Source organism: Echinops telfairi, unplaced genomic scaffold, assembly GCF_000313985.2.
Source record: "Echinops telfairi isolate 266 unplaced genomic scaffold, ASM31398v2 ScPeMD7_23;HRSCAF=83, whole genome shotgun sequence".
NCBI classification, from domain to species: Eukaryota; Metazoa; Chordata; class Mammalia; order Afrosoricida; family Tenrecidae; genus Echinops; species Echinops telfairi.
The window spans coordinates 85,994,459-86,021,078 of NW_022103920.1; the positions used below are offsets into that span (position 1 = coordinate 85,994,459).

The 26,620-nt window shown below is 47.7% G+C and overlaps 1 protein-coding gene across 1 annotated transcript in view; it reads left to right on the forward strand.

Moving 5' to 3' along the window:
- The window catches only part of CREB5 (cAMP responsive element binding protein 5), a 390,923-nt gene that overhangs the window by 105,477 nt on the left and 258,826 nt on the right, over positions 1 to 26,620 (forward strand). The window contains exon 4 of the mRNA XM_004702744.4: positions 6,705 to 6,877. Coding sequence (XP_004702801.1) covers positions 6,705 to 6,877 — 173 coding nt within the window. The remainder of the gene's footprint in view (positions 1 to 6,704; positions 6,878 to 26,620) is intronic.

The window sequence follows — 26,620 nt, forward strand, 5'->3', positions numbered from 1 at the left end:
ACTATGTCTAATCCCACAAATATTGAAGCATGTGACCTTCTAAATTTTTTCTACTGTAGACACCATATACCCCAATTATTCCACTATTCTTCCTGTGATGTGTTTTGGGGACCTCATTACTCTTATTTCTTCCTATTCATCAATCTGCCCCTTACAATGTGGTGACCAAATGTGGTTGGCCCAGCATGCTCTCCACCAGAGTCATTACTTCCCTTGATCTGGCTGCTGCGCTTCTCCGAAAACAACCTGGATGGAGGTTAGCGTTGTTGGAGGCCAGATCGCACAGTTGGCTCAAATAAGCCCCATTCTGCTCTCCAGACCGTCAGCTTTACCTCCCACATTGGGTCAGCAGCTGATTTGACAAGCATGATTTTTCTATCTTCATCCAAACTGTTGATAAAAATGTTAAACAAGAAACAGCCAAAGTCGGAGCCTCAGAGAACACCCAGGAGTCTTCCCTCCCAGTTGACCCTGGTGCTCAAGGACGGTGCTCCCCACCTGCAGATCTACTCACCTGCACTCCCCAAAGTCACAGAGCAACAGGGTCTTTGTGTTTTTGAAATGAGATTTTTTTAACTCACCTTGAGGTCAAATGTTATTTTTTTAACCAACAAGGATAGATTTTGAGCCCATCATCGGGAGGACACGAAGGGAAGCATCATTTCATATTTGAGTTACCATGCAATGCTTAAGAAAAAAGAAAGAAAATTCATATTCCCTTCGTGTAAATGATAGTGTTTTGCTTGGTTGGTTCTTTGGGGTGACTCTCTGGGTCTGGGGAGGAGGCTGGGCCATCTGTAGACTTTATGTGTTGGGGAAAGAGGAGAACATTGAAGAATACATCTGTCCCTAGTGAAGATCACAGGATTAAAAGTTGATGTAAATGTGTTAGTCTTTCACAGCCTTTTGGAAAAAGAGCTGAGACACATTCCTCAATGGTAGTTTTTCTAATTTTTAATGTTACTCAGAGAAGGGAATTTTTTTGAGGATACTTAAAAAACACATTTTATTTACCACGATTTACTCTGATGAAATCATGACCAAGGTCTTGGTATTGTAGTGTCAGCCAGTTTTTGTTTGTCTTTCATGGTGAACATAAAGAATGGTTCTTACTATGGTTTGCGCCAACGTGCTCAAAACTTGGTCTTCTCTTGTCACCTTCCTGCCAGGATTTGTTTAATATTTTCTGGTATATGCACCATCTTTCAGTTTCTTCTGACTCCTGGTCCTCTCTAGTTCTCCAGCTCATAATTTCATTGAGTATCTTAGCATCTGTGAGGCTAGGGAGCACATTCTACACAAGTCTCACTTCTGAGATGAACTTTAGCATTCAGAACATGCCTCACACTGCCTGTAGGTTTTAGAATTCTCTACAATGGCTCCTAGAACTACTGAAAGCAGCTCTAATGGGATGATGACTTCTTATAGCAAAGAGATACATATGAAAACCAGCCAAGGATTCCATGATGCTCACCTCCCTGACACGATTGCTGAAGACAAAGTGGGTACATAAGCAAATGTGGGGAAGAAAGCTGATGGAGCCCTTGATATCAAAAGATAGAGCATCCAGGGTCTTAAAGACATGAAGGTAAACAAGTGGCCATCTAGCTCAGAAGCAACAAAGCCCACATGGAAGAAGCACCCCAGCATGTGTGATCACGAGGTATCGAAGGGATCAAGTATCAGGCATCAAAGAACAAAAAAATCAAATCATTGTGAATGAGGGGAGTGCAGATTGGGGACCCAAGACACATCTGTAGGCAAGTGGACATCCCATTACAGAAGGGTTGCCAGGAGGAGACGAGCCAGTCAGGCTGCAATGTAGCAACGATGAAACATACAACTTTCCTCTAGTTCCTAAATGCTTCTTTCTCCTCCCCCGCATCCCTCATTATCATGATCCCAATTCTACCTTACAAATCTGGCTAGACCAGAAGATGTACACAGATACAGATAGGAACTGGAAACACAGGGAATCCGGGACAGATTCCACTTCAGAACCAGTGCTGAGAGTGGTCTTACCAGGAGGGTGGAGGGAGGGTGGAGTGGAAAGGGGGAACCGATTACTAGGATCTACATATAACGTCCTCCCTAGGGGATGGACAACAGAAAAGTGGGTGAAGGAAGACATCGGACAGTGTAAGATATGACAAAATAATAAATTATAAATTATCAAGGGTTCATGGGGTGGGGGGACCAGGGAGAGAGGGGGAAAAATGAGGAGCTGATACCAGGGCCTTGGGTGGAGAGCAAATGTTTTGAGAATGATGAGGGCAACGAATGTACAGATGTGCTTGACACAATTGTTGTATGTATGGATTGTGATAAGAGTTGTATGAGGCCCCAATAAAATGATTAAAAAATAAAATAAAACCAGCCAAGGGAAGAGATGCATGGGGCAGAGCTCAGGAAAGTTGAGTTATGTAGTTCAAGTGGATTCAGGAGCAAAGTCCCCCCAGTATTATGTGTGACGATTTGAATGGCGTACAGTGAACCCTCGCCACTTCGCGCTTCGACTTCCGCGGCTTCACTCTATCGCGGTTTTTGCGTAACAGCACATGCTCTGTCATTACTGCCACTGATTGGCTCATACTGTACACGCTTGATGCCATAAATAATATAATAAATAATAAATGATAATTGTAACGTCCAAAATGTTTTACTGTATTTTCCCTTTTTCGTTTAATAAATTGGGTAATACGAGTGTAATGGTGACTAAAGGGTGTTTTTTCATGTCCTCTATGCTCTAACTACGAAAATATTTGATTTACAAATAAGGAATCCTACTTCGCAGAATTTCATTTATCATGGTAGGGTCTAGAACCGATTAACCGCAATAAACGAGGGTTCACTGTACTGACAACCAGAGGAGCCTAACCAAGCCTGGGTGTCCAGAGTTTGTGTGTTTTTAATTGGAGCTCCATGATTGTTGGCCTGCATAGTCAGCTTCATCCTCTAGAATCTCTGGTTCCTTATCTCTAGTAGCTTAGGAGGTCAAGTCGTTACCTTGCAACTCAAAGTTTCCACCATAGACTTTCTAACATGACCCAAGTTTCCCAGACAAAGAAACTCTTCCTAGAGGTCACCTTCCAGGGAAGCTGGAAAAGACCAGGATTCTCTTTGGGGGAAGGTTAGTTCTTTACAGCACAGCATCTAATCCCAAGGTCAATAGGTAGAAAGTTATCACTCTAAAGGGTTGTCGGGGGCCATAGGTACGTGTTCATCATGCTGCATTTGCTACTACAGACCACTCTTTCACCCAGCTCAGATCTGTTCAGTCTCCTTGGCAATGGAGACACAGTGGTAAATTAAATCAAATTATTAGTTCCTTTCCTCTTTGTGCTTATCCTTTAGTGGGAGAAACAGATCATCACAAGCAACCGTAAACCTAAAAGGAAACTCCAGGGAGGGAATTAGGGACTGGTGTCCCTGCTTGTGGAGGTCACAGGAGGCCTTCCCACTTGGTGATCAATTTGAGATTTGAAGGTGGAGTCAGGAAAATCACTGGGGCAGAGGACACAGGATATTGCAAAGGCCTGTGCTGAACTGGAGCATGGTCAGCTGAGGCCAGGAAGATTCCAGTGGGGTTAGATGACTCACAGAGAGCACAGTGGAGGTGGAGTGAAATGAAACGGGAAGGAGCAAGGGCTTACACTGGTCTCATAGGTCCCACCAAAGGTGGTTCCAGAATCTTCTGTATAACTGGGAGCCAGTGGAGAGGCTTTAGGGGGCGGTGTGGAGGGCGTGGAATCTAATGGGGTTAGATTTGCATGTTAAAATATGATTTGGGGGTGTGGTGTGGGAAAGAGATGTAAGAGAATACAGTGTGGGTGATGAGAGGCTGGTGAGGCGATCACTGCCTATCCCAGGAAGGGGACCACGGGAGTTAGGTGTAGAGTGGTGGAAGCAGAGATGGAAAGAAGTAAAAGAAGTGAGGGGTGCGTAGATCAAATTGGCGATCCTTGGGGGCTGCTTATGGGAATGATGGAAAAGAGGTGTCAAGAGCGGCTCAAGGACAGTTCATTCCTTTTATAATTTGTTTGTGGAGTTAAGGGTGGGAATTTTACAAATGAAATGGCATCACTGTGTTGGTAGCCTCTGGGTGGCCAAGAATGGGGGAACAGTTCTAAAATGAGAGCCAGAAACCCTTCTGAGTTTTGGAATGACTATTGAAAAAAAAGAAGTGGCTATGAGTGGGATGAAGAACCCTGCCGATCAGCAAGAGAAAGATGTGGCCATCTGGAGACGTGTGGCGTAGTTCCTCTGATCAGCAAGAGAAAGATGTGGCCATCTGGAGACTGTGGCGTAGTTCCTCTCGGTTCTGCAGGCCATTGTGAGTTGGGAGTTCGCTTGACACCCCCGACGCGAGCAAGCTGGGAGCTCTGAATGTCTCTGAAGGTCTTCACCACAGAACACACAAGGCCTGCTAATTGTGTGCCTCATCCAGAAGCAGAGAGACACGTTTATAAGGTTCGTTTTCAAAAGAAATAACATATGTCTATTTAATTTCATAATTCCTTTTAGATCTTTGGGGAAAAAGAAACCCTGAAAACAAGAAACCCCTAAAGCCCACTGCCATAGAACCAGTCCTGACTCATCTTGCCCCGATCAATAGAGGATTTCTGAGAAAGTGAGTCTTTGTGGAGCTGGGAGGTGTTAGGCAGCACAGCACCTAACCCAAAGCATCACCAGACCCCATACGAAGATCTCCAGCATGGTCCTGCGCTGCCATTCCAACACAAACCACTCTTTCCTTTCATCTTATTTTAGCCCGCCACGGCATGTTCTCACGCCAGAAAAACCTTCCAGTGTGTAAGAGGAGACTTAGGTAGGGCTGGCATGTATGAGTCCATTCACGCATTTGGAATCCCACCACATGGTCGGCTCGCAGTCTACGCCAGGTGCTGTTTCCATCTGGACTCCCGACAAGACTGTGTGGTCAGGATTTAGAAATCAGAAATTTGAGTAAGAAAGGTGCCATGTGATGGCCCAAACCACCCGAAATGCCATCTATGTTATCACCATCATTTAGCACATAGTGCAGGAAATCCTGTTCTTTGCTGAAGAACTGCAAGGAACCACATCTAGCTCTCCTGGGTAACATTTATTTTTTTCCTTTGCTAACCCCAAAGCGCCGACAGATATATATGTTTCCCCCTGGTAAATTGCTGGTGACATTCCATTTCTTCTCCCCGATCCTCAAGCCACTGTCCAGCTGAACCCTGGGATTTCACGAACATTCACGACTGCAGAGCGGTTTACAGAGGCCCTGCACTGCCCTGGCCTATTCCGTGGCTGCTCTGCCCTCCAATTTCTCTAGTGTGTCAGCCATTCCATTCCAACTCGCGTGACCCGATAAAACCCTGTAGAACTGCCCTGTAGGACTCCCAGGGCTGTAATCTTGATGGGAGCAGATTGACAGGCCTTTTCTGCTAGGGAGTAGCTGGTGGTTGTGAATTGCCAGGCGTTGAGTTAACAGGGGGGTGCTTAACCATGGTACCACCAGGGCTCCTTTGTTTGTTCCAGATCCCCTTCTGGCATCCCAGCCTCAAAGCAGGGCGTGGGTCAGCCCTCCTCTGCCTCTTGGTGCATTTCCTCTGGCTGCTCCAGGCTCTTTGTGACTCCGAAGGGCTGGCTTTCTAAGCCAGCTCCCTCTTACCCAATTCACCTGACTTTTAAACAAATTTTATATCAACCTTGCTCTCTGGTCCCTTGAGTGACTCAGGTACCTCATTTGTGTCTGTGTTGGTTTGTTCATGAAGCGTATGCTTACAGAACGGCTTTCTATAGAAACGTGACTTTTAGCTTGGATCCCAGACGTACATCCTCTCTTCCAGTGGTCCAGCTTCATTCCACAGGTTGACAGCTGGTATAGCATGATGGCCCAGATCATGGTTTGCAAACGTGGCAGTTTTCAGGGGGTGGGGGGCAAGGAGAAGGGCTGGGATCTCTATATTTGTATTTCCTTATATATACCTGTAACTCTGTTTCTAGATCTAGCTATATCTATGTAAAATTTCATTCCCATTGAGTCAATGTTGACTCATCGCGAGCCCCCCTGTGGGTTTCTGAGACTGTAACTGTATATGGGAGGAGAAGCCCTAGTCTTTCTCCCTTGGAGCTGATGGTGGTTTCGAACTGCTGACCATGCGGAATCACAACCCAATGCATCACCACTACACCGCCGGGAGCCCTTATTTATAGATATGTGCATCTATAAAGATCTATATCTACATATGCCCCTATCGATTTCTGTATATCTAGAGACAGTTGTATATCACTCTGCTGGTAGGAGTGGAAAGGATAAGAAGCTATCATGCTTGTTAAACAAAGCGGGATGCAGAATGGTTTTTCACTCAAACACAGTATTAAGTGCTGACCACACACCTCCTTTTCCACTGCCGTCTTTATCACAGCCAGACAGAGGAGCGATACTCAGAAGAATGGAAGTCTCGCATCAAGATGGGATTGAGCGAGTGATTAGCAAACGCCACAATAATTTCCCATTTGCTTTACTCTAAGGGGGAGCAGTTCTTCTCCTTAGAGCCATTGGTGCAAACAGGGGGGAGGGGCACAAGTCTTGTCAGAAGCCCTGATGATCGAGTTCACTGATGACCAGATGCCCTGCCTTGGCCGTTGAGAGCTTGAGGGTAGAATGAACGCGTTCCTTCTTCTGACCTCTCACCTCTGTCTTCTCTGGGCAGAGCATCTCAATGCACAACACGGTCAGTGGAGCCATGACGGGGCCTGGCACTCACCAACTTGGCAGCTCCCGGATGTCCAACCACGACACCAGCGTGGTGATTCAACAAGCCATGCCGTCTCCGCAGTCCAGCTCCGTCATCACACAGGCCCCTTCCACCAACCGCCAGATCGGGTAAGGCGACCTCCTCTGCTCTGCCTGGGTCCTGGCGGGAGCTTGGAAGAAGGTTTGGAACTTCTCATTGCTGGTGCTCAGATAGGAGGCGACGGAAGGTGGTTTTCCTGGTGGGTATGGTATTGCCCAGAGGTTCAGAGTGTTATATTTCATCGGGAGGGAGGGAAGGCGCGCCTCAGTGTGGTGGAAGCTGTTCTGATGGTAGACTGTGGAAGGAACAGTTGAGTCGTTCTGTTTCATTGTTTCGCCCACAAGGTTTGTGACCTTGAAGATGGCAGCAGGGGAACGCACGCCCCTCTTGCTTGCAAACACTCCCTTGCTGGTTATCCTTTCTGACCGACTGGTCCCTACGCCTGTCTGGAGCAGAACAGACTGAACAGGCAGGGGGTCCCTCTCACACTTATGTCAAAAGACAGCTTGGAGGCCTCGCACAATATTGGTGGAACAGTCATGGCCCAGAACCTCACGTACTTTGTGTCACAGTTGGCAAACGCTGGCACTTGCTTCTTGGTATCATGCAATGGCTGTAGCCTCTTCCTGTTCAAAGTGTGGTCTGAAGACAAGTGGGCCTGCCATCGTCCTGGAGATTCAAACTCTAGAAAGGCAGAATCCCTAGCCCCACCTCAGACCACTGACTTAGAATCTACATCTTCAGATGATCCCAGGGATTTCCGGGTGACTGGTATACACATTCATTTTGGGGGGAAACACATCTAGAAAATGGCAGGTCAACTGGAAATTCTAAGTGTGATGTGGCCAGCTTAGAAGACTTTAGCAATCCACAGGAGAGGAATAGCGCCATCAACCGGTGGTTCATGAGTGGAGGCTCCTACCTTGTCCTAGTCCCAAGAGTGCTCAGAAATACGTGTGGGGTTCAGATATGCCACCAACTAGAGGATGGTTAAGGCCATCAGTAGACCAGTTCACACACAGGTCGCTGCGTCCCTTTCTTGCAAGAGGTGCCCTGACGACAGCACCACACTGGCCCCACCATTAAGAACAGTAGAGTCTTGCATTCTGATCTCAGTTCTCCTCTTGACTTCTTGACTTTGTGCAGTTCATTCGGTGTGTAGCATCCTTATGTCCTGAATGAGGATGCTGTCTGTCTTTCCAGCCCCACGAGAGTAGAGTTAGGATGAAACGCAAAAATGTGAGGGCATTTGGAAGCTCTAGTCTCATGGTAAATGTCTATTGTTGAATGCTATGAATCAGTAGTGTTTAGTTCCCTGGAGCCTCGGTTCATAATAGGAAGGGAAGTCTACTCTGTTTGGTACCCACAGCAGAGTTTGCCTTACTGAACACTGGATATGGTGATTAAAAAAACAATCAGAAGGTGCCCCACAATTTGTCAGTATGCTTTTTCCCCCACTTGTGTTTAATGCTTCTGTGGCTGTCAGGCCAACAATGAACACTAGCTTATTTCTCTTTCATGCACTGCTATCAAGTCGATACTGACTCACGACCAGTGTACAGGACAGGGTAGAACTGCCCTTGTGAGTTTCCGAGACTCTAACTCCTTATGGGAGTAGAAGGCCCCGTCTTTCTCTCTGGGAGTGGCTGCTGGTTTCTGAACTGCTGAACTGGAACTTAGCAGCCCAATGTGTACCCACTATGCCAGCCACGGGGGCTCCTATCCCGCTACAGTGGCGTCCATGCCAAAAGGGGAATCCTGGTCCTCACGTGGATCAAACTCTTAAGATGGACTCTGACCTGTGAAGGCTCGCCGTTCTCAAAGGAGGGTGTGCGTAATGACTTTCGTGTGTGCGTGAGCCCAGGTGTGCTTGCTGTGGCACTTGATTTGCTATGTCACGAGCCAGCACAGTAACCCGGTCCTCTGAATGGCTGGCTTTGTTTGAAGAAGCCGACGTTGACCTGGCTGATGTGTCTGTAAAGGATTTCTTTTCTTCTTAAGTGAGCCTACATCTGCAAGAACCTGCAATGTGTACCAGCAGGGTCAATGGACTCATGAAGGACCGTGTGGAACACTCAGGTCATTTCTCCACTTTGTGGCTCGACTTTGGGCAGACAATTCACAGTTAAGCCAACTAATTATGTTTTTTTTTTTTCTTCCAAGGGGGAATTAAAAGGGGAAAAGCAAAACAAAAAACAAACGTAAAATGTGCCAGAGTTTACTAGCAGTTTTACAACATTCTTTCCCCCCTGGAGCCCTCCAACCTTCCCCAGCTCAACCCCCCACCCCCCACCCCACCGCCTTCCCTCTTGGAGGCTCATAGTACTCGGTCATTGTGAGCACAAAGTTGGCTTTTGTGAAGCAGTCTCTTAAGGGTTAGCACTAAGGGCTCAGAGGGGCGGGTGACTATCCTGAATTTGCCTGGCGTGTCTTGCAGATTTGGGTGACATATGTGTCACTGTGCTTGGATATGGTGGGAGTGTTTCTCTGGTACGAATGACCTCCCATCCCACCCCATCTTCCAATTTAGCCCCGGTCCTGGGGTGCTCTGTGTCTCTCCCGGTGTGTCCTAGGAGATAATTGCCACTTAGAGGAGTCTGTCTCCTTGCCAAGCATGAGGGAGGCTGTTTCTTTTCTCCGATTCTTCCCTGGTGTGCTTACATGTTGGTTCAAGCCCACCCATCCCATCATTTCCATTCTCTCCCTGTGCCCTGTCCAAAACCGTGCCCGGATTATCCTGGGGGCTCAGCCAGAGGCAGCCCAACCCATCTCCCCAGTGGATTCAGTATTAAACTCTAGGTGGTACCATTTGGGGGTGGTTTGCTCTTTTCTTTCCCTCAGCAAAGAGGAAATGAGTACTTATTTTAAAGCACGAGTTTCCTCTGGAGACTGTGTCTTTAAATGAACATTTGAAATCGCAGATAGCTTTTCTCGGTTTAAAAAAAATTATTTCCGAGGCTACACAGAACCATATTGTAGTAATATTCTGATTTTTATCACAACCTCAAATATTTAAGTGTCAAAATCTGGCCAAGCCACCTGCAAATGTTTGCCATGGCTCCAGGCCAACACAAACAGCAAACAGCAATGAAAGTCTTCATTCAGACTCCAGCTTGGGCCACATCTAGCCAGAGAGGCTGGGACCCACCTGTGCCCACGCACTGTGCTTTTTCACTGCAGCTTGTGGGTGGGTTCATGACTGGAACTTGGTGAGAGAGGGGGGCCCCTGGTTCCTGCCCACCCCCCTCTCTTCTTCCCCCTCCCAGTGCTTTGGCTTCTGCCTCCAGTCCCACTTCTGTCCCTTTCCACTCCTCTCCTTCCATGGTGCAATTTCAGTTCAAAGACTTGAAGGTACCGGCAGCTGTTTTGACCTAATGAGGAGAGAGCAGGTTATCGGAGGATGACTTGGGGCAAAGCGCCTACATCTTGGTGCATGCTTGCTTTATATACTTTCTGACCCGGCACCGAGCTGAAGCAGACCAAAATGGGTTGGGCCGCAAAAATCCAAACAAACCCTCTCACGAGTGGGCAGATCAGCAAGGTGGGTAACGTCCACCTTGCTCCACAGCAACTGCCCACACTGTGCCTTCTGCCCAGTTCTGTAAACGTAGTGCTATGATCCCGATAGAAACTGGAGGGAAGTATAAATATCCCAAATTATACTCGTGTGGTTAGGCAGGCTAGAAAAACACACAGCTCAAGGGAGTGTGGGAGGCATCCTCAAACTAGTGACTACTTGTGCTTAGTCAACCTGGCAGACGCTCTGTCGGGAAGAGTGTCTTTGGCTGATGGATGGGAGCATTTTAGGAGATAAGTTTCCCAGATGGGGGATGGGGGGGTGGAGAGTGAAAGAGTGGGCTGTGGCCGTCGGGGAGACAAGGGAGACAGAAAACAAGCATGTGTTTTAGACGAGATCACTTCAACCTTGAGCCAAAGTCTGTGGCAGATTCTGAGCACTATCAGCACACCAGCTATTACTATTAGCTCTCTTGTCTTAGGCTGGTTAATTCGGAATCAAGGTAGCACAGCCCGGGGGGAGCAGTGGGCGAGCAGGTAGCACACTTTATCTCTTTCTCTTCTCGCACATTCGACTATTTTTCTTTTTGTAGGAACCAATGATCAGGGAAGTGGGTGGCTATTATCTTAATAGAACCCAGATTGCCTTCAGAAATCTGCTTCTCTTTATGGGTAGGTGACAATAGGCCCTTCATGCTTGGGGCACTGGGGGTTCAGTGGTAGAGTTCCTGCCTTCCATGTGCCAGTCTTGGATTTGATTACTAGCCAAGGCACCTCATATGCAGGCCCCACCCACCTGTCAGTGGAGGCGGGGTATTCTTATGATGCTGAGCAGGTCACAGTGAAGCTTCCAGACTAAGACAGACTAGGAAGGCATGCCTGGAGATCCGCTACTGAAAACTCAGCCAATGAAAACGTTACGAATTACAATCATGTAATCTACATCTGATAACGCACGGAACCCAGCAGTGCCTCATTTTTGTTGGGCCGAGAGCATGCGAAGACAGCTCACGCTAGCAATGCATCCCCAGTAGTTATGCTGGAGAATACAGAAGATCAGATAGGGTCCCCCAAAGTGGATGTCAGCAGAGATTTCTGACAGGCATCTGGAGGTACTGCCAAAATACATTCAACTGGCTTCCTTTCTCACTTCCCTGGGTGGAACTGGGCAGATATGTAAACCTGGGAGATTATCCATAAAACATTATGGATCAGTGATTATTTATACCAAAGCTGATGTTTGGACCAACGGTAGCCCTTTGGGGACTATTCTGATGGAGTTAATAGGTTGACCAGCTGCATCTGGAAACTGGGAAGTAATGTTTAATAAGTGAACCCCCTCCCTGATCTTACACTGATTTTATTCTAGACACGTGAATGTCCAGTCCATGTAATGTGCAGCAATGAGGCCCCTGCTCATGAAAACCTCTTTGGGGCTTCAGCTAAGCAGTATAGATCTGATCATCAGAAACATATATAAGATGCTCTAGAGGTAAACACTGTTTTCTGTAAAAATTAAAGCAACAGCAGTTCATAATTTATACTTTTCTCTTTATAACCCTTACCCTCAGGAGGTCAGGTATCACTCAGTGGACAGGGTCAAGGAAAACAAGAACAAATGGAGAAAGAAAAACCAGGCCGCATGTTAGCATTTCGTTGTGTCAAAAGCATGCCTAACTTCCTTCTCAGGGAGAGTCTGTGGGCCTGCTGTAGGAGTTGGCTGTTGCTGTTCAATGTGTCCGTCCATCCAGTTGGGCATGTTCATTGATTTGAGGGGTTTCGTGGCATTGTTAGGAGTTCCAAACCCACCATCACTATCACCGAGTCAACACTGATGCATAGCAACCCCATAGGACAGGGTAGAACCACCCCATGTGGGTTTCTGAGGCTAAAACTGTTAGTAGGAGTAGAAAGCCCCCTTCTCTCTCTCATGGAGCAGCTGGTGGTTTAGAACTGCTGACCTTTCGGATCACAGCCCAACTTGCAACCACTCTGCTTGGGTAGAGTATATAATTAAGTGCTTGGCTACTAACTGAAAGGTTGCTGGTTCAAACCCACCGAGAGGCACCTTGGAAGATAGGCCTGCTGATTTACCTCTGGGTAACGGGTAAAGGAAAACATTAATGAAGCTTTACTCCGACACACCTGAGCCTGCTGGGAGTCAGAGTGACGTCAACATCAACTGTACGCTGACTTATGTTTCCTTTGTGTTGACTGGGGGGGACAAGCTAGGCAGGTGGTAAATGATGGCAGCACACCCATCAACCCACGAAAGTCGGGTCTAAAAGAAGATTTCGACAAGGAGCCTGAGTGTCAGAATACCCTGCCCCAGTGAATGCCTATGTGCCCCAATCCATTAGGAACGGTTTTCTTCACGGTCTCAAACCCCAGGGAGCACAGCCCAGATCGTCCCTATCTGCTGCCACTTGCTGCTGGGGACCCAGGACCCTCCTTCCTGGTTCAGGCAGCAGCACGGGCCCCCATGGGTCCTGGGCCTCTCTGCCGCTGGGCTGGATCCCTTGGCCAGGACAAGGTGAAATCCCCTTGGAGTCAGGCAGACCAGCAGCCAGTGTTTCCTGCTTGGTGTGTTGCTGAAGATTGCAGCGAGGAACACAGCTTTATTGTGCAAAAGTTGCTCGATCTTTCACAGCCCGAGAACATTTACGAGGGCCCTTCAGGGGATGCTTTCTGGGAGGGTTGAGGGACTTAACCATCTGGCTGCTGTTAAACCCCATGGAGAGACCTGAGAAATCACTCTGCCGAGGAGGGGCGCCGCGGCCTTCCACTCCCGGGGCTTTATGTGGGGAACAAAACATGAAGCACTGATACTTTAGGAAATAGAATGTTTCTTCCCATCCAAAAGTTGTAACAGCACATGGTCCTGTGGCCAGAGCACGGGGGCAGGGCCAGAGCACCAGCGCACATGGCCGGGTCTTCTAGGAAGCCGCTGCTGACCCTGTGCAGTGGGTCACTGTGCCTGTCGGGGAGTCTCAGCGTCTAACCTGGGTCAAAGCACACTCACCAACGTGGGGGAGAGTGTGAAGACCCTTCGTGCGAGGCTCAAACTCTGTTAGAAACTCCCTCGATAAACAGTCTGATGCTAACATTAGTCAGACATCTATTATGAGCCAGCCACTGAGCTAGCATTTGGGGTGTGATTTCACAATAGCCGGGAGGGGGAGGCATCACGTGTTGTGTCTATCACCCTCCAGTTGGTCAGACACATAGTGGCTGCAATGCCCCATGGAGCGAAAGGCTTTCTGGTCCTGCGCCATCCCCATCCACGACTGGGGGTTGGAGCATTGTGATGGATTGGGCTTCCAGGCCTTTCTTCCTAGGCCATCAGTCTGGCAGCTCTGCTAAAACCCGATCAGCATGAGAGTCATGCACAAGCCTCCCCTGACACATGAGAGGTGGGTGTGCTTGAGCCATAAGGATGGGGTCTCACGCCTACTGATGTGACAGTTCTACTACCAAACCAGTTTTACGGCACCAAGGTGAGAAGTAACGTGTCTCAAGCCACCAGGCCACAGGGGTCGGCGGAGGAGCTACTAGAAGCCCAAGCTCAGGCTTGTCCCTGTGCTTGTCGCCCTAGCTCTGCCACTGCTGTGCAGGATCCAGAGGCCTGGCTGGAGAATCCTGTCTGCACAGTCGTTGGCTGATGCGCAGGCTCTCCAGTTATCGGTGAGGATCTCTGTGCTCTCATGCTCCTACAGCTAGGCTAAGGGCAGAGGTGAACTCACACCGAGATGCCAGGAGCTGCTTCAACCCTTCAGGAGAAACTTCAGAGACAGTTCTCTGGCTCTTAAAGGAGAGAATCATTTAGGGAATGACTCAAGGTATTGAACTCACAGAAGTCTAAAGCTGAGACTTCCCAACCCAGTCCCTTTGCTTGTAATAAAATAGAAATCCAGCCTAGAAAAGTGACTGGCCTTATCTCCAGTCACCTGGCTCCAGCCATGTTGGCTCCTTGGCGTTTGAGAGGACCTCTGGCCTCTGCCCGGATAAAGTGTGCTCTGCTGAAGATAGGTGGCTTTGTTTGTGACCTCTCTGGAGGAGGACTTCATTTCTGGATCTTACCAACAGCAGTTCTGCTCACCAAAGATTCAAGAAGCCTCCAGATGGTTAGGGATGTGTGCATCTTTCCTCCAAGGTTTTGAGCACATATCGGCACAGTTGAAGGTCTCCTTCTGGAAAAATACAGAGAATCTAGACATGTTCTTTGGTGCAGCACGTTGCAAAGATGGGCCAGCAAAGTGAGAGCTTGCTCAGAACCAAACCGCATTGGGTGAGAGAGGAGCTGAGGCTGTGGAATCATGGGGGCCATGGTGTCAGAAGTCTTGGGGTTCGGTCCGGCCTGGGAAGCACTGGTAAGGTTTGTCCTGGAGGCACCCCCAACCCATGGAGACACCACGTGTGTCAGGATTTTCAGAAGCAGGTTGCCTGGCCTGTCTCCCATTTGTTTTGTTAACAGGCAAAACGGGCAGGTCATGGTGAACATGGCAGGCACTGGAACTGGGCCTAGGCCTGGATCTCTGCAGGCTCTGGTTTCCTCTCCCTTAAAATGAGCATGTGAAACATGTGTGTCATTCAGGGACTCCTTAGGACAGTAGCCAAACACCAAGCCAAATCCATTGCCATCAAGTCAATTCTGACTCAGAGCAACCCTATAGGACAAAGTAGAATTGCTCTTTGGTGTTTCCTGGTCTTTCCATCTGTAGGGGAACAGGAACCCTCTTGTTTTTTCTGCAGAGCATCTGGTGGGTGGGAACCGCTGCCCTTGTAGTAAGCAGCCCACTATTGAAGCCATGATGTTACCAGGGTTCCTTAGGACACTGCAGGCTCAGTCATTGAAAAGTATGCAAACTTGGCCAGGTGCTCACCTCCCCCAGGTCTTAACGGGTTCCTTTCAGCTACCTATGAAAAAGTTAACCCAGGTATCACAAACCACAAACCAAGCTCACTGCCTTCCAATAGATTTCTACTCATGGCGACCCTATAGGACAGAGTAGAACTGCCGCTGTGGGTTTCTGAGGCTCTAACTCTTTGTGGGAGTAGAATGCCTTGTCTTTCTTCTGTGAAGTATCCAGTAGTTTTTATTTGCTTGCTTGCTTGTTTTTGTTATCTTTAAGGTTCGAACCACTGTCCTCGGGTTTTTGCAGCCCAATGCATAACCTCTAGGCCACCAGGGCTCGGTCATAATCACAAATATCAGTCTCAGCTCCCCAATTCTTGTTTAGTCCCTTTCTTCTGTCTCAAATGCATTTTCTCCCAGGCTTTGTTTCCTATTGGGAGCTGAGTTTGGAAGGAGCTCTGTGATCTGCTCTCCAGCATGAGTCCGGGTGCCCTAGTGCGAGAAGAAATGAGTGGGTAAAAGCTTCAGTGCAGGGAAAGACCCGCTCTCCGCTCAGATGCCGAGGAGACCTGCTTTCCAGGCTCAACAACCCCTTGTTTTTGCCAGGTGCTCTGTTTACAAGGGCATCTTTTCCTTTATTATCCACCAAGTTAGCACGCATCATTCGATTATGGGACTTAACACCCCCATTTTACAGTTGAGCTGAGTGAGGCTCGGAGATTAAGTGACTTGCCCCAGGTCATGGTGAACATGGCAGGCACTGGAACTGGGCCTAGGCCTGGATCTCTGCAGGCTCTGGTTTCTTCTCCCTTAAAATGAGCAGGCAGCACTAGAAAATTCTCCCAGTCCTTAGGTTTGAAAGCTTCTTGGGGTCTTTAATTTTGGAAGTGATTCTTTGAGGGTTCCTTGCTGCCTGTGTAACTCGGTATAGTTTCTTCCTTGGCCCTGATCCTATCAAGAGGCTGTTCTTTTATGCTCACTTAGCTAAAAACATCTTATTTTGGGAGATATGGCCAGAAAAGTACCCAAGCCATAGCTCAGCAGTGAATGATGTGAAATGAGTCCCGTGCAAGGAGCTTGGACAATGATTTTACCAGACACAACTCTGTGGAGCGCTGCAGCCACTGTCTGGTTTCCTGGCATCATGGTGATGATGATGACGATGATGAAGATGACACTTGTTGAAAGACTTGGGATGTAGGGTTTTAGCTTACAAGTTAGAATCTTGAATCCCTAATCCATTGCTGGGAGGATATAAAAGGGTGCAGCAGCTGTGAAAACCAGTTTGATGCTTCTGCACATCATTGAACAAAGAATGACCTTCCAAGTCAGCATTTCCACTCCCAGGTATGTAAATATCCACAAGACTATAAGCAACGACTTCAACAGACACTTATCCACCCATGTTCATTACAACATTATCTCTACTATAGCCCAAAGGAAGAAATAACACAAATATCCATCAATAGATGAATGGATAAGCAAAATGTGATTGATACATACAATCTGATATCGTTCAACCGCGAAGAAAAAAATGAAGGTGCTGTTATCAGGGTACACATTAAAGCATCATGCTGAGTCAAATATATCAGACCAAAAAGGACAACTGTTGGATAATTACACTTTTATGATTTAGCAAAAACAGGAAACCATAGAGACAACTGTTTATCAATGATTACCAGAGATAGGGACACAGGGATTAGGAGTTATTGCTTAAGGGTTAGGAGGTTTCTCTGTAGAGTGATAAAAACATTTGGAAACGGATACCAGACATGGATGTACAGCATAGTGAATATAATTAATGTTACTATATTTTACATGTAAAACTGATCAAAACACTTTTCTTTCAATATGTATTTGACCACAATTAATAAAAAGAGTGTTTTCTTAGGAGCATCCTTTAGGTAAGATGCTAAAGGATTAGACATTTGGGGTTGAGGGTTTATTTGCTTCTATACTGCAAAATACCTAATTAACTGCACATTTCTGTTCTTGTCATACCTATCAGGATGGGCTCGGTTATTTCTTGATTTTAGGACCAGAAGCATGGCCACCCAGTGGGCTCACCACTGTAGGCTGACCTGGCTTATGGCCTGGTGTTGAGGGGGCACTTCCCAAGCAGCAAGGGTAACTGTTGGTTGAAGAATGCTAAGATGGTGTGAGGACGAGGGAATGGTGCGTGTGTGCCCTGCTCGGTGCACTAGTCATGTGAGGAGAGGGGAGGATCAATCCAGCAGGCAAGCAGAGCTGGTTCTGTGGGACTGGGGTCCATGTTGCCTTTTTAAAGCGGGAGTAGGTCCAAGTAGCCTGGCAGTGTGCCAAGCAAGGATTTTGCATTATTTGGAACGTTCCTTTTCCCCAGTACTGTATGTTTCAGAAAGGGTAAATAAACTCTTGGCTCAACTGAATGGCAAGTGCATTCTGAGTTCTAAGAGAGGCCCCATTGTAGGGCTCTGTAAGGCTTTGGTGCCCACTGTACTGGTAGGCATTCATATGGCTGGAAACCTGGGGTTCAAAAGATGCCACTCAACAAACTGTGTGTGTGTGTGTGTGTGTGTGTGTGTGTGTGTGTGTTTTCTAATTTATGTTAGGTCCAGTAGAATTTCTCGGTCATTTTAGTAGGGCTCCCAATAAGGATTCGATAGAGGATAATACCAACCCTGTGGAGCTTCAGTTGGATGAGAAGAATATGTGACATCCACTGTGATCATACAGGAGAAGAGGAATCGTCGAAGTTAAGGTGCGTTTACATACCGATGGAATCCTGGTCCATGCAGGCAGGTCGAGGCCATTTCTCCAGGATCTGAAGACTTGGATGATCATCCTGATTCTATCACTCATGAGCTCAGAGACTTTGAACACACCCGTTGGACTCTCTAGACCCCACTCTTGCTTCTTATGAAAAAGAATGAGTGAAACTAGATCATCTGAGAAGGAACCTCTTCCAGCTCAGTTCTTCGGTAAATCTAAAGCAAGCTCTTGGGAACAAGTTGGTTTCCTTTCATGACTAACCCTCTACCAAGCCTGGCTGGGCACTACAGATTGTTGAAGAAGAAATTCCACAAAACAGATACACGCCCATTTAGGTAGGTAATCTATTTGCCAAGCATGTTGTGCTTGTGGTAAATATCAACGTAAAGTTTCTGCAGACTAATAAACATTCTTAATGGTACCAGACATATTTAAAAGAATGTAGCGTTTTATAGTTTTTTTCCCTTTGGCAAAGCCCATTTTGGGCTTGGTGAAAAGGCTGGTAAAGTCTGTAAAGTGATAGGACCCTGGCGAGCGTGGGGCAGGGACATGTGGAATGTGCTCGGCTTGTTTTACAGGGGCCGCAGGTCTTTGTGAGAACAGATGGCCCCAGACATCTTTGAAATGTCAGAAATGGCTTCCTGAGTAACCATATCCCCCATCGCATCTTGGCTCAAATATGGTAATTCACAAGCTAAAGGCTCAGCACTTTACAGCTGACCTCAAATCTATGATTTTCAGTCCAGGAAGACTATGAGCATGTTCCACTTCAGTAATCAGAATGATAACAGGAGCAGCAGATAACCCATCCCCAGGTCACAGAGTCACTGGAGATGTGCCAAAGGCGGGACTCAGCCTGTGTGGCCAGAGACGGAGCACTCTGCAGAAGGTAGGGATCCCTGCAGGAAAGGGAAGGGCAGCCCCCTGCCGCCCCCCAGCATTGTGTGAGTAATGTGAGTGGAACTGTCCTGATGAGCGTGGGATCGCAATACAACCACATTCTGCTTCGAGCGCCTTTCTATAGCTGTATGTTGAGTCACCCGTTTGTTTTTAAATGATCATACTTGTAATCATGTAATTTTGTGGCTCTCACTACCGTCGAGCGGATTCCAATGCATAGGAACCCTATAGGACAGGGTAGACCTGTCCCTGTGGGATTCCAAGTCTGTAACTCTTTATGGGATGAGAACGCCACGTCTTTCCCCCATGGATCAGCTGATCCTGCAGTCAGTACCCCAACACCTAACCACTACACCACCGGGGTTCACACGACAAATTATAGCCTCTCTAAGGCCCCGACTCAGGAGTTCTGGTGGCGTAGTGGGTTCTGCACTCAGTTGCTAACCACAAGGTGAGCAGTTTGAATCCACTAGCCCCTCTGCAGAGAAAGATGAGGCTGCAAACTCCTGTCAAATTTAAAGGCTTGGAAACCCAAAGAGGCAGTTTGAGTTAGGCCTATACCGTCTTTAGGAATTGGCATCGACTCTATGGCAGGGAGCGAGTGGAAACATTGCTTCAGCGGTCGAGTTCTTTCCTTCCACACAGGTGAACTGGCTTTGATTCTGGGCCACAGCCTCTCGGGTGCAGCCACCACTCGTCTGCTGGTGAGGTGGGATATTGCCACGGTGCTGAGCAGGCTTTAGTGGAACGTGTACACGAAGATGGACTAGCCTGGCTACCTACTTCTGAAAGTCAACTCAAGAAACCCTTTGCCAAGCAATGGCAACCTCTGTAACGGATCATGAGGATGGGTCCAAACTGGGTTGAGGTCTACTGTGCATGGGGCTGCTTTAAGTAAGGGCCCAACTTGCCGGCAGTGAAAAACAGCAGGGACATTGAAAGACTGAATTAAGATGATCCAAACTAAACTGTATTCTGGTCAAGGAGACTGGGTAACTTTTATAGTCCAGGTGTACCCAGATGAAAAATGTCTCTGTGTGTGTGTACACGTGTTTCTTACTTTCTTTACTAGAACATAATTTAGGCCTTTTGACATGTATATAGCCTTTCTCAAAACACTTGAGGGATTTTCTCAGGTGTTCTGGCCTCCAAGTTCTGCACATTCACCATAGCATAACTTTTCGCAGAGTCCAAAATTGCCCTGTGAAATCATCTCCTTTATGGTCATCCACTACACCAGCCCCTTAGAACAACTTTTGAAGAACAATCACAATGATGGGTAGTTATAATAATATCTATCCATCTATCATCTAATCTATCTTTGACCCCTTCACTTAAGTTTTAGAAGATGAAAGTCATTCTTAATTATCTTGAATATGACTATTTGGCAGATGGATTATATATATATATATATATATATATATATATATATATATTTTTTTTTTTTTCCAGAAGGAGCTCTTTATATTTTTCTGACACCTTGACGTCATTGGTGCACTGGGTGCGATACTGAAGTGTTGGTGCTGGAGGGTAGCAAGAGCCAGATCCTGGAGCAGGGAGGGAGCACTTCTGCTCAACGGGGATTTTCATCCTTGTTTGTTGTTAGGTACCTCTGAGTCAGATTCTGAGTCATGCGACCGTGCGCACGACAGAGCAACTCAAGCCTGGCCCTGCGTCATCCTCATAAATGTTGCCATGTTGGAGCCTAGTATTACAGCCTCTGTGTCAATCTGTCTTGTGCAGGGCCTTCCTCTTCTCATTGCCCCGCTGCTTTACCGAGCATGCTATCCATCTCCAGGCACTGGACTCTCCTGACAACATACCCCGAGTACGTAAGATGAAGTCTCACCATCCTTGTTTTGCAGGAAGATTCCGGCTGTACTGCTTCCAAGACAGACTTGTTGGTTCTCTTGGCAGTCCACAGTACTTTCAACGTCTTTGCCGCACCACAATTCAAATGCATCGATTCTCCTTTGGCCTTCCTTATTCAGTGTCCACCTTTCACGTACATATAGGGTAACCGAAACTATCATGGGTTGTGCCAGGTGCACCTTAGTCCTCAGAGTAACACCTTTCTTGCTTTGCAACACTTTAAAAGATCTGGGGAAGCAAATTTACCCAATGCAACACGTCGTATTATCTCGATTGCTGCTTCCTTGAGCTGTGACGTGGATCCAGCAAACTTAAACCTTTGTCAACTTCACCTTTCCTCTCTATTTATCATGATGTTAGCTATTCCAGAGATTGGCTAAGGCACTGGCCATTGACTTGAGACTTTCCAAGAAAGACGTTGATATCTCTCCAGAGATTCTGATTACCAGCTATAATAGAATAGGGATGGGACGATTCACTCAAAGCCTCAACTTTCTCTTCTCCCTCTCTTCTTCCCTTCTCTCCCTCACTTCCCTCTTTGTCCTGCCTTCTCCCACTTCTTTCCTCTATTCAGCCTTCTCTCCTTTCTTCCTTCCCATTTCTCCGAGGAATACAACAAACCATTCATGTCTGTCCTTTGGCCAAGGAGCCTGGTGACATAATGGCTTAAACATGGGCTGCTAACCTCAAGGTTACAAGTTCAAACCCACCAGCCCCTCTGTGGGAGACAGATGATCAGCTTTTTACTCCCATAAAAAATTTCAGTCTCAGAAACTCATAGGAACCATTCTACTCAGTCTGACGGGGCCACTATGAGTTGGAATCCACTTGATGGCAGTGAATAGTTTGTTTGCCATTCAGCTAAGGGTCTGCCTAAAAGTCTAAACTTGAAAATGTTTTAGACTTTTAACTAAAAGGAAAATGTTATCCCACTGTGTGTGTGCATGTGTGTGTGGTGTCAATTACTAGATGTATCCCAATACCCCACTCATTGTGTGGAGAGCTGTTATTTATTTAATTTAACTCTGTGGTACAGCACTCTGCAGAAAACCAGAGAAGTGAGATTGTCCAGATCTCTTTTGGCAAATCTATGTTGTTTGTATCATGTGTGTGTGTTTGAGAGAGAGAGAGAGAAGACATTTTTTAAAACAGAGTGTGTGAAACTTTTTGGCTGCTCCACCTGGAAGCCACAGACAACCGACCTTCTATTGGGTTCAGCGCATTCCATAATTATTATTGTTATTAGGAATAATTATTATTTGCTTCATGGAGTTGGCAGTTTGACGCCTGACGGAGACAGAGGCTCTCACAGGAGCTGCTGAACACAAAGGACCCAACCATCACCCACTAATGTTCCAACATGTCTGAGCGATGCCCATCTCTTGGTTCAGCATAGGCTTCATCGCCATTGAGCTTCAAATGGAAAGAGAAGTCAATCAGATACAAAACCACCCTGAATGAACACTGGCACTCAGAGAGCTCAGAGCGGAGGCCAGAGTCTTGGGCTTCCCTCCAGCCCCGAGATGAAAGGGGGTTCTTTATGCCATCGACTGCCTTTCTTTACACAGAGTTGTGGGGGAACACGCTCAGGTGGACTTTCTGCTTGAGGTCAGGCTGGAAATGGTTGAGACGGGAGGTAGGCTTCCTCTGAGGAGAAGAGGGAAGCCCCCAACCCTGCCTCAGGAATTTTCCCTTTATGTTATATTATTCCTGATTTGTTTCATCCCCTGGCACGTAGACCCTCCAGATTCTAAATGTCCCAGTACTGCCTTCCCTTGCTTTGCTGAGTCACGTAGAAAATAACTGTGCTGCAGCCCTTAGGGAGCTCAAGTGAAGTTTGACCAGGCTCTTGCTTTGTTTTGGAACCAGAGTGTGGGACTCACAGCAGCGTCCATGCGCGGCGTTTGAAATGGCTCCCCAGTCATTAAAGAAGAGAACACGACAAGACATTCTCTCAGACGCTGTTGTTTCCCATCGGCTTCCTTGGCTCTTTGCCAAGGCGGGTCCCACAGTGACAGGCAGGGGCCTGCGGTGCTCAGAGAGCGTAGCACACGCCCTCAAGGGTGGGGTGTTTGAAAGGCCCCACATCTATCGCGCCCCTCCACCTCTTCCTCCGATAGTGGTGGTTTGTAGTGTAGGCTGCTGAATCAGACATCTCTGGAGCCTCCTCGGAACTGCTGAGTCAGAAGTGGGGAAAACATCCAGCAGCCTCCAGGCGGGGTGTCAGACCCAACACAACTGAGTGAATGTGGGCTTTGTGTCCGTGAGCTCCAACAGCCTGCCCTCCATCGCAAAGGCAATGGCCATTCCTAGACGGGAGGGTCAGGGAAGAGCAGGGTGAGGTGACCTCTCTGGGAGGGAGGGGAGGCACCCTGTCTGTATAATAAATGACCCACCAGCCAGGATGGAGACAGCTTGGCACTCACCTTATCACAGACGGGGGAGCTGGTGTGGGGCCAGTTGGAAGAATTGCCTCCCCCTCCCTCACGTTGTCCTTTCTCCACCCGAACATACATGAATGGACTTCATTTTAAATGAACAGGGAGTTTTAAAAAAGCTGTTGGGTGAATGCCTCTGTACAAGTCAGGATCAAATGGGAGCCACACGGTGATGGTCTCTAGGGATTTGTGGCCCCCAATCTTTGATGTAGGAAAATCGGTTCATAGGAGAATATTATGCAGGCACATTCCTTTCTAGTTTTTCACAGAGGAGATCAAAATAGAGGGGAAAAAGCTAAACAAATGCACCACGTTCTCGGTCACATTAAAGTTGGTCCTTGGCTGAGATTCCACACAGGTGAAAGTTGGACATTGAAGAAAAATCGATGCATTTGAACTATGGTGCTGGCCAAGAATGCTGAAAGTACCACGGACTCCCAGAAGAACAAAGGTCTGTCTTGGAAGAAGTACAATCTTGGAAGTGCGGATGGCAAGACTTTGTCTCACCTGATTTGGACATGCTGGCAGGTCCCTGGCAAAGGACACCGTGCCGGGAAAGTGGCGGAGGAGCGAAAAAGAGGAAGGCTCTCAGGAAGGTGGACTGACACCGCGGCTCCCACGATGCGTGCACACATGAGAACAATCGTGAGCATGGGGCAGGACCGGGCGGCATTTCATTCTATTATACGCTCTGAGTCGGAACTGACTTATTAACATGGAGTCTAATAAAGATGGAACCTGCATTCGTCCATTTTTAATTGTACGCTGCGCAGAGAGCCACGCTTTGCAAAGCCGAAAGCAATGTCAATACTTACTTAATAAGGGCCCTTGTTAGAGATACTTTTGTTCCAACATCCTGTCGTACCAAGTCCTTTTTAGTCTCACAGTAGAAAATGCTTCTTTTTAAGGCCTTGCCATAGAGAGTATTTGAGCCTTCCTCTTTTAATAAGTGTGTTTCTCTGGAAAGCTGGGCGCTTTCCAAATTCTAATTGTGATCATGTTTTTGTAATCATTATGATACTTTTAGTGATGGGTCTGAGTTTTCTTTCATTCAACCTCTCTCCCCGAGTGGACTTCATGTTAGGTCCTTTTCCTGGAGCCAGGCAACGTAAAGAGCTCGTGGATTCTATACTGGGTGCAGAATGAGGTGCGTGGTGGGTTCTAGGAGCGCTTCCAGAAGGAGGACCGGGGACGCCTGAGTTCGAGGGAAAGGAGGCCGTGTGACAGACCAGCCTCTGGCGGCACTGGGAGATCTGTTGTTTTCTAAGTTGCTTAGAAAATGATTTTTTTCTTTAGAAAACACTCGAAAGAGCTGGCTGACCCCAGGACCTTGCCACGTGATGACTGGTTGCTAGTTGCAATTCCAGCACAGGTTCCCCCCACCCCCCAACCCCCCGTGTCCAGAAGAGCATTGCTCTCCTTGGGGTTTCAAGCCTATGACCTTCAGAAGCAGACTGCTGGACCTTTCTTCTGAGGTGGCTCTAGGTGTGTTTGAACTTGCAACCTTTCGGGTAGTCATCACGTGCTTAACCATCTGCAGCACCCAGGGACGCCTCAATATGACAACGATGGGCTGCGATCTAAAGATGAAGGATTGCAGTATGGCCACCTAGCGTCCACTCACCTGCCTGTGTGGAGCCCCCGTGGGGGCTGCCAGTGGGGAAGATGTCATATTCATCATGCAGGCGGACCCCCACCTCGTACCCAGATGGTGCACCAGCCCCCAGCCCTCCAACCCCGGCAGCGTCATATCTGTTAACTGAGCTGGGCTTCTGTGCGAGCATTCCTTTGGAAACCAGGCTTTGATCGCAGTACAGCCTGTTAGAAATCTATAAAACCCGGAGCTTGTTCGCTCACGGGTGCACAAGGCAGGGAAGACTGTGGATTCATGCTTGACGTTACTATGCAGGTACCATCGGAAAACCAGCTGACAGGCGAGCAGCAGTTCCCTCTCTGATATGGAAGGGGGTGGGATTGGAGGAAAGGCCTGGGTTCAGGAGTCATTTGGGAGGGAATTAAATAGGAAACAACTTTTAGCAACTTGAGGTAAGGGGAGAAATTGCCAGAAGAAAAATATAAATAAATTTTTTAAAAATCCTGATAAACTGTGCATTTTCCTTTGTCTTGGGAAAAAATGGGGCACAATAACCATGGAAATCAGAGCTGTGGTGTGACAATGAACTCGGTCAGACAGGACGTTCGAGCACCGGGCCACAGGAAGCATGCTTGAAATACTGAGGCTCAGGGTGGACAGAGAGGTCTGAGGACCCTGTGTGCCTTTGCTTCCCCGCTTCCCCCTGCACTCTGCAGACAGACCCCTTTCAGCCTCTGTTGGCTGAGCCCCCGGGACTTTGCTGTCATCCTTTTTTCTCTTCGCCACTTCGTCTCTTGGCCTCAAGGAGACTTTCCTACTAGTATTGTGAGCTGCCCTGAGTCACCCAGGTCTCACGGCAACCCCATTGCTATCTGGCCCTGGACCATCCCCCTGATCCCTTGTGGATGGGACCATTATGCGCTCATGGGGTTTTCACTGGCTGGTGTTGAGAAGTAAAGTACAGGCCTTCTAGTCTGTCCTAGTGTGGAAGCTCGCCTGAACCCTGTTCACCATGCTGGTGCCACCAAAGCTTGCACTGACAGGTGGGCGATGGCTGGCTGTACCCACGCCTCTCTGTGCCATCGAGTTGATTCTGATCCTGTAGGACAGGGTAGAACTGCCCTGTGGGTTGCTGAGACGATAAGTCTTTACGGGAGTAGAAAGTCTCAACTTTGTCCTGCAGAGCAATTTGTGGTTTCAAACTGCCGACCTTACACTTAGCACCCCAACTACTAACCCACTGAAAGTGATACGTCAAAGGCCAGCTCCTCAGACAGGAGACGTACATGTCCTCCTCCCACACCTCAGCAGGTCCTTCCCAATCCAAAGGGAAAACTCCGCTCTTTGCACCCTGAATGTTTTGTACAAGGGTCTTCATGTAATTGTGACCATGCCTTCTTTGTCAGAATCATGTTTAAAAAAAAACAAAACAACTATACCTTCAGTGTCCTTTTTGGGAACTGTCACAGATGTCCGAATGAAAAACAACAACATTAAGAGCAAAAGAAAGCTTACTAAGACAAACTACTGTCTAGAAAAGTCATTCTGCATTTAGGACACTCCCAGCCCTCCACGGGTGCCCAAGGCAACGGCCACTCTGCCCTAGAATCATTGGATCCACCGTTCACATCTCCTGATGAATGGCCTGCATAGGGAAGCAGGTGACCAGCTACACCGCCCGACAAACCTGAGCAGGGTAGACTGTGGTTTTCCTTCAGCCATGCACGTTCTGCTTGGGAGTATCGCAGGATTCTGAAGTATACCCTTTCTGCCGAGTAAGCTGTCTGCTGTATAATTTTCGAGAAGTGGAAGATCAGCATTGCACTTAGGAGTGGTTTTGTGTGTGTGTGTGTGTGTGTGTGTGTGTGTGTGTTTAACTCAGCATTCCAGAAGTTGTTAGCAGCTC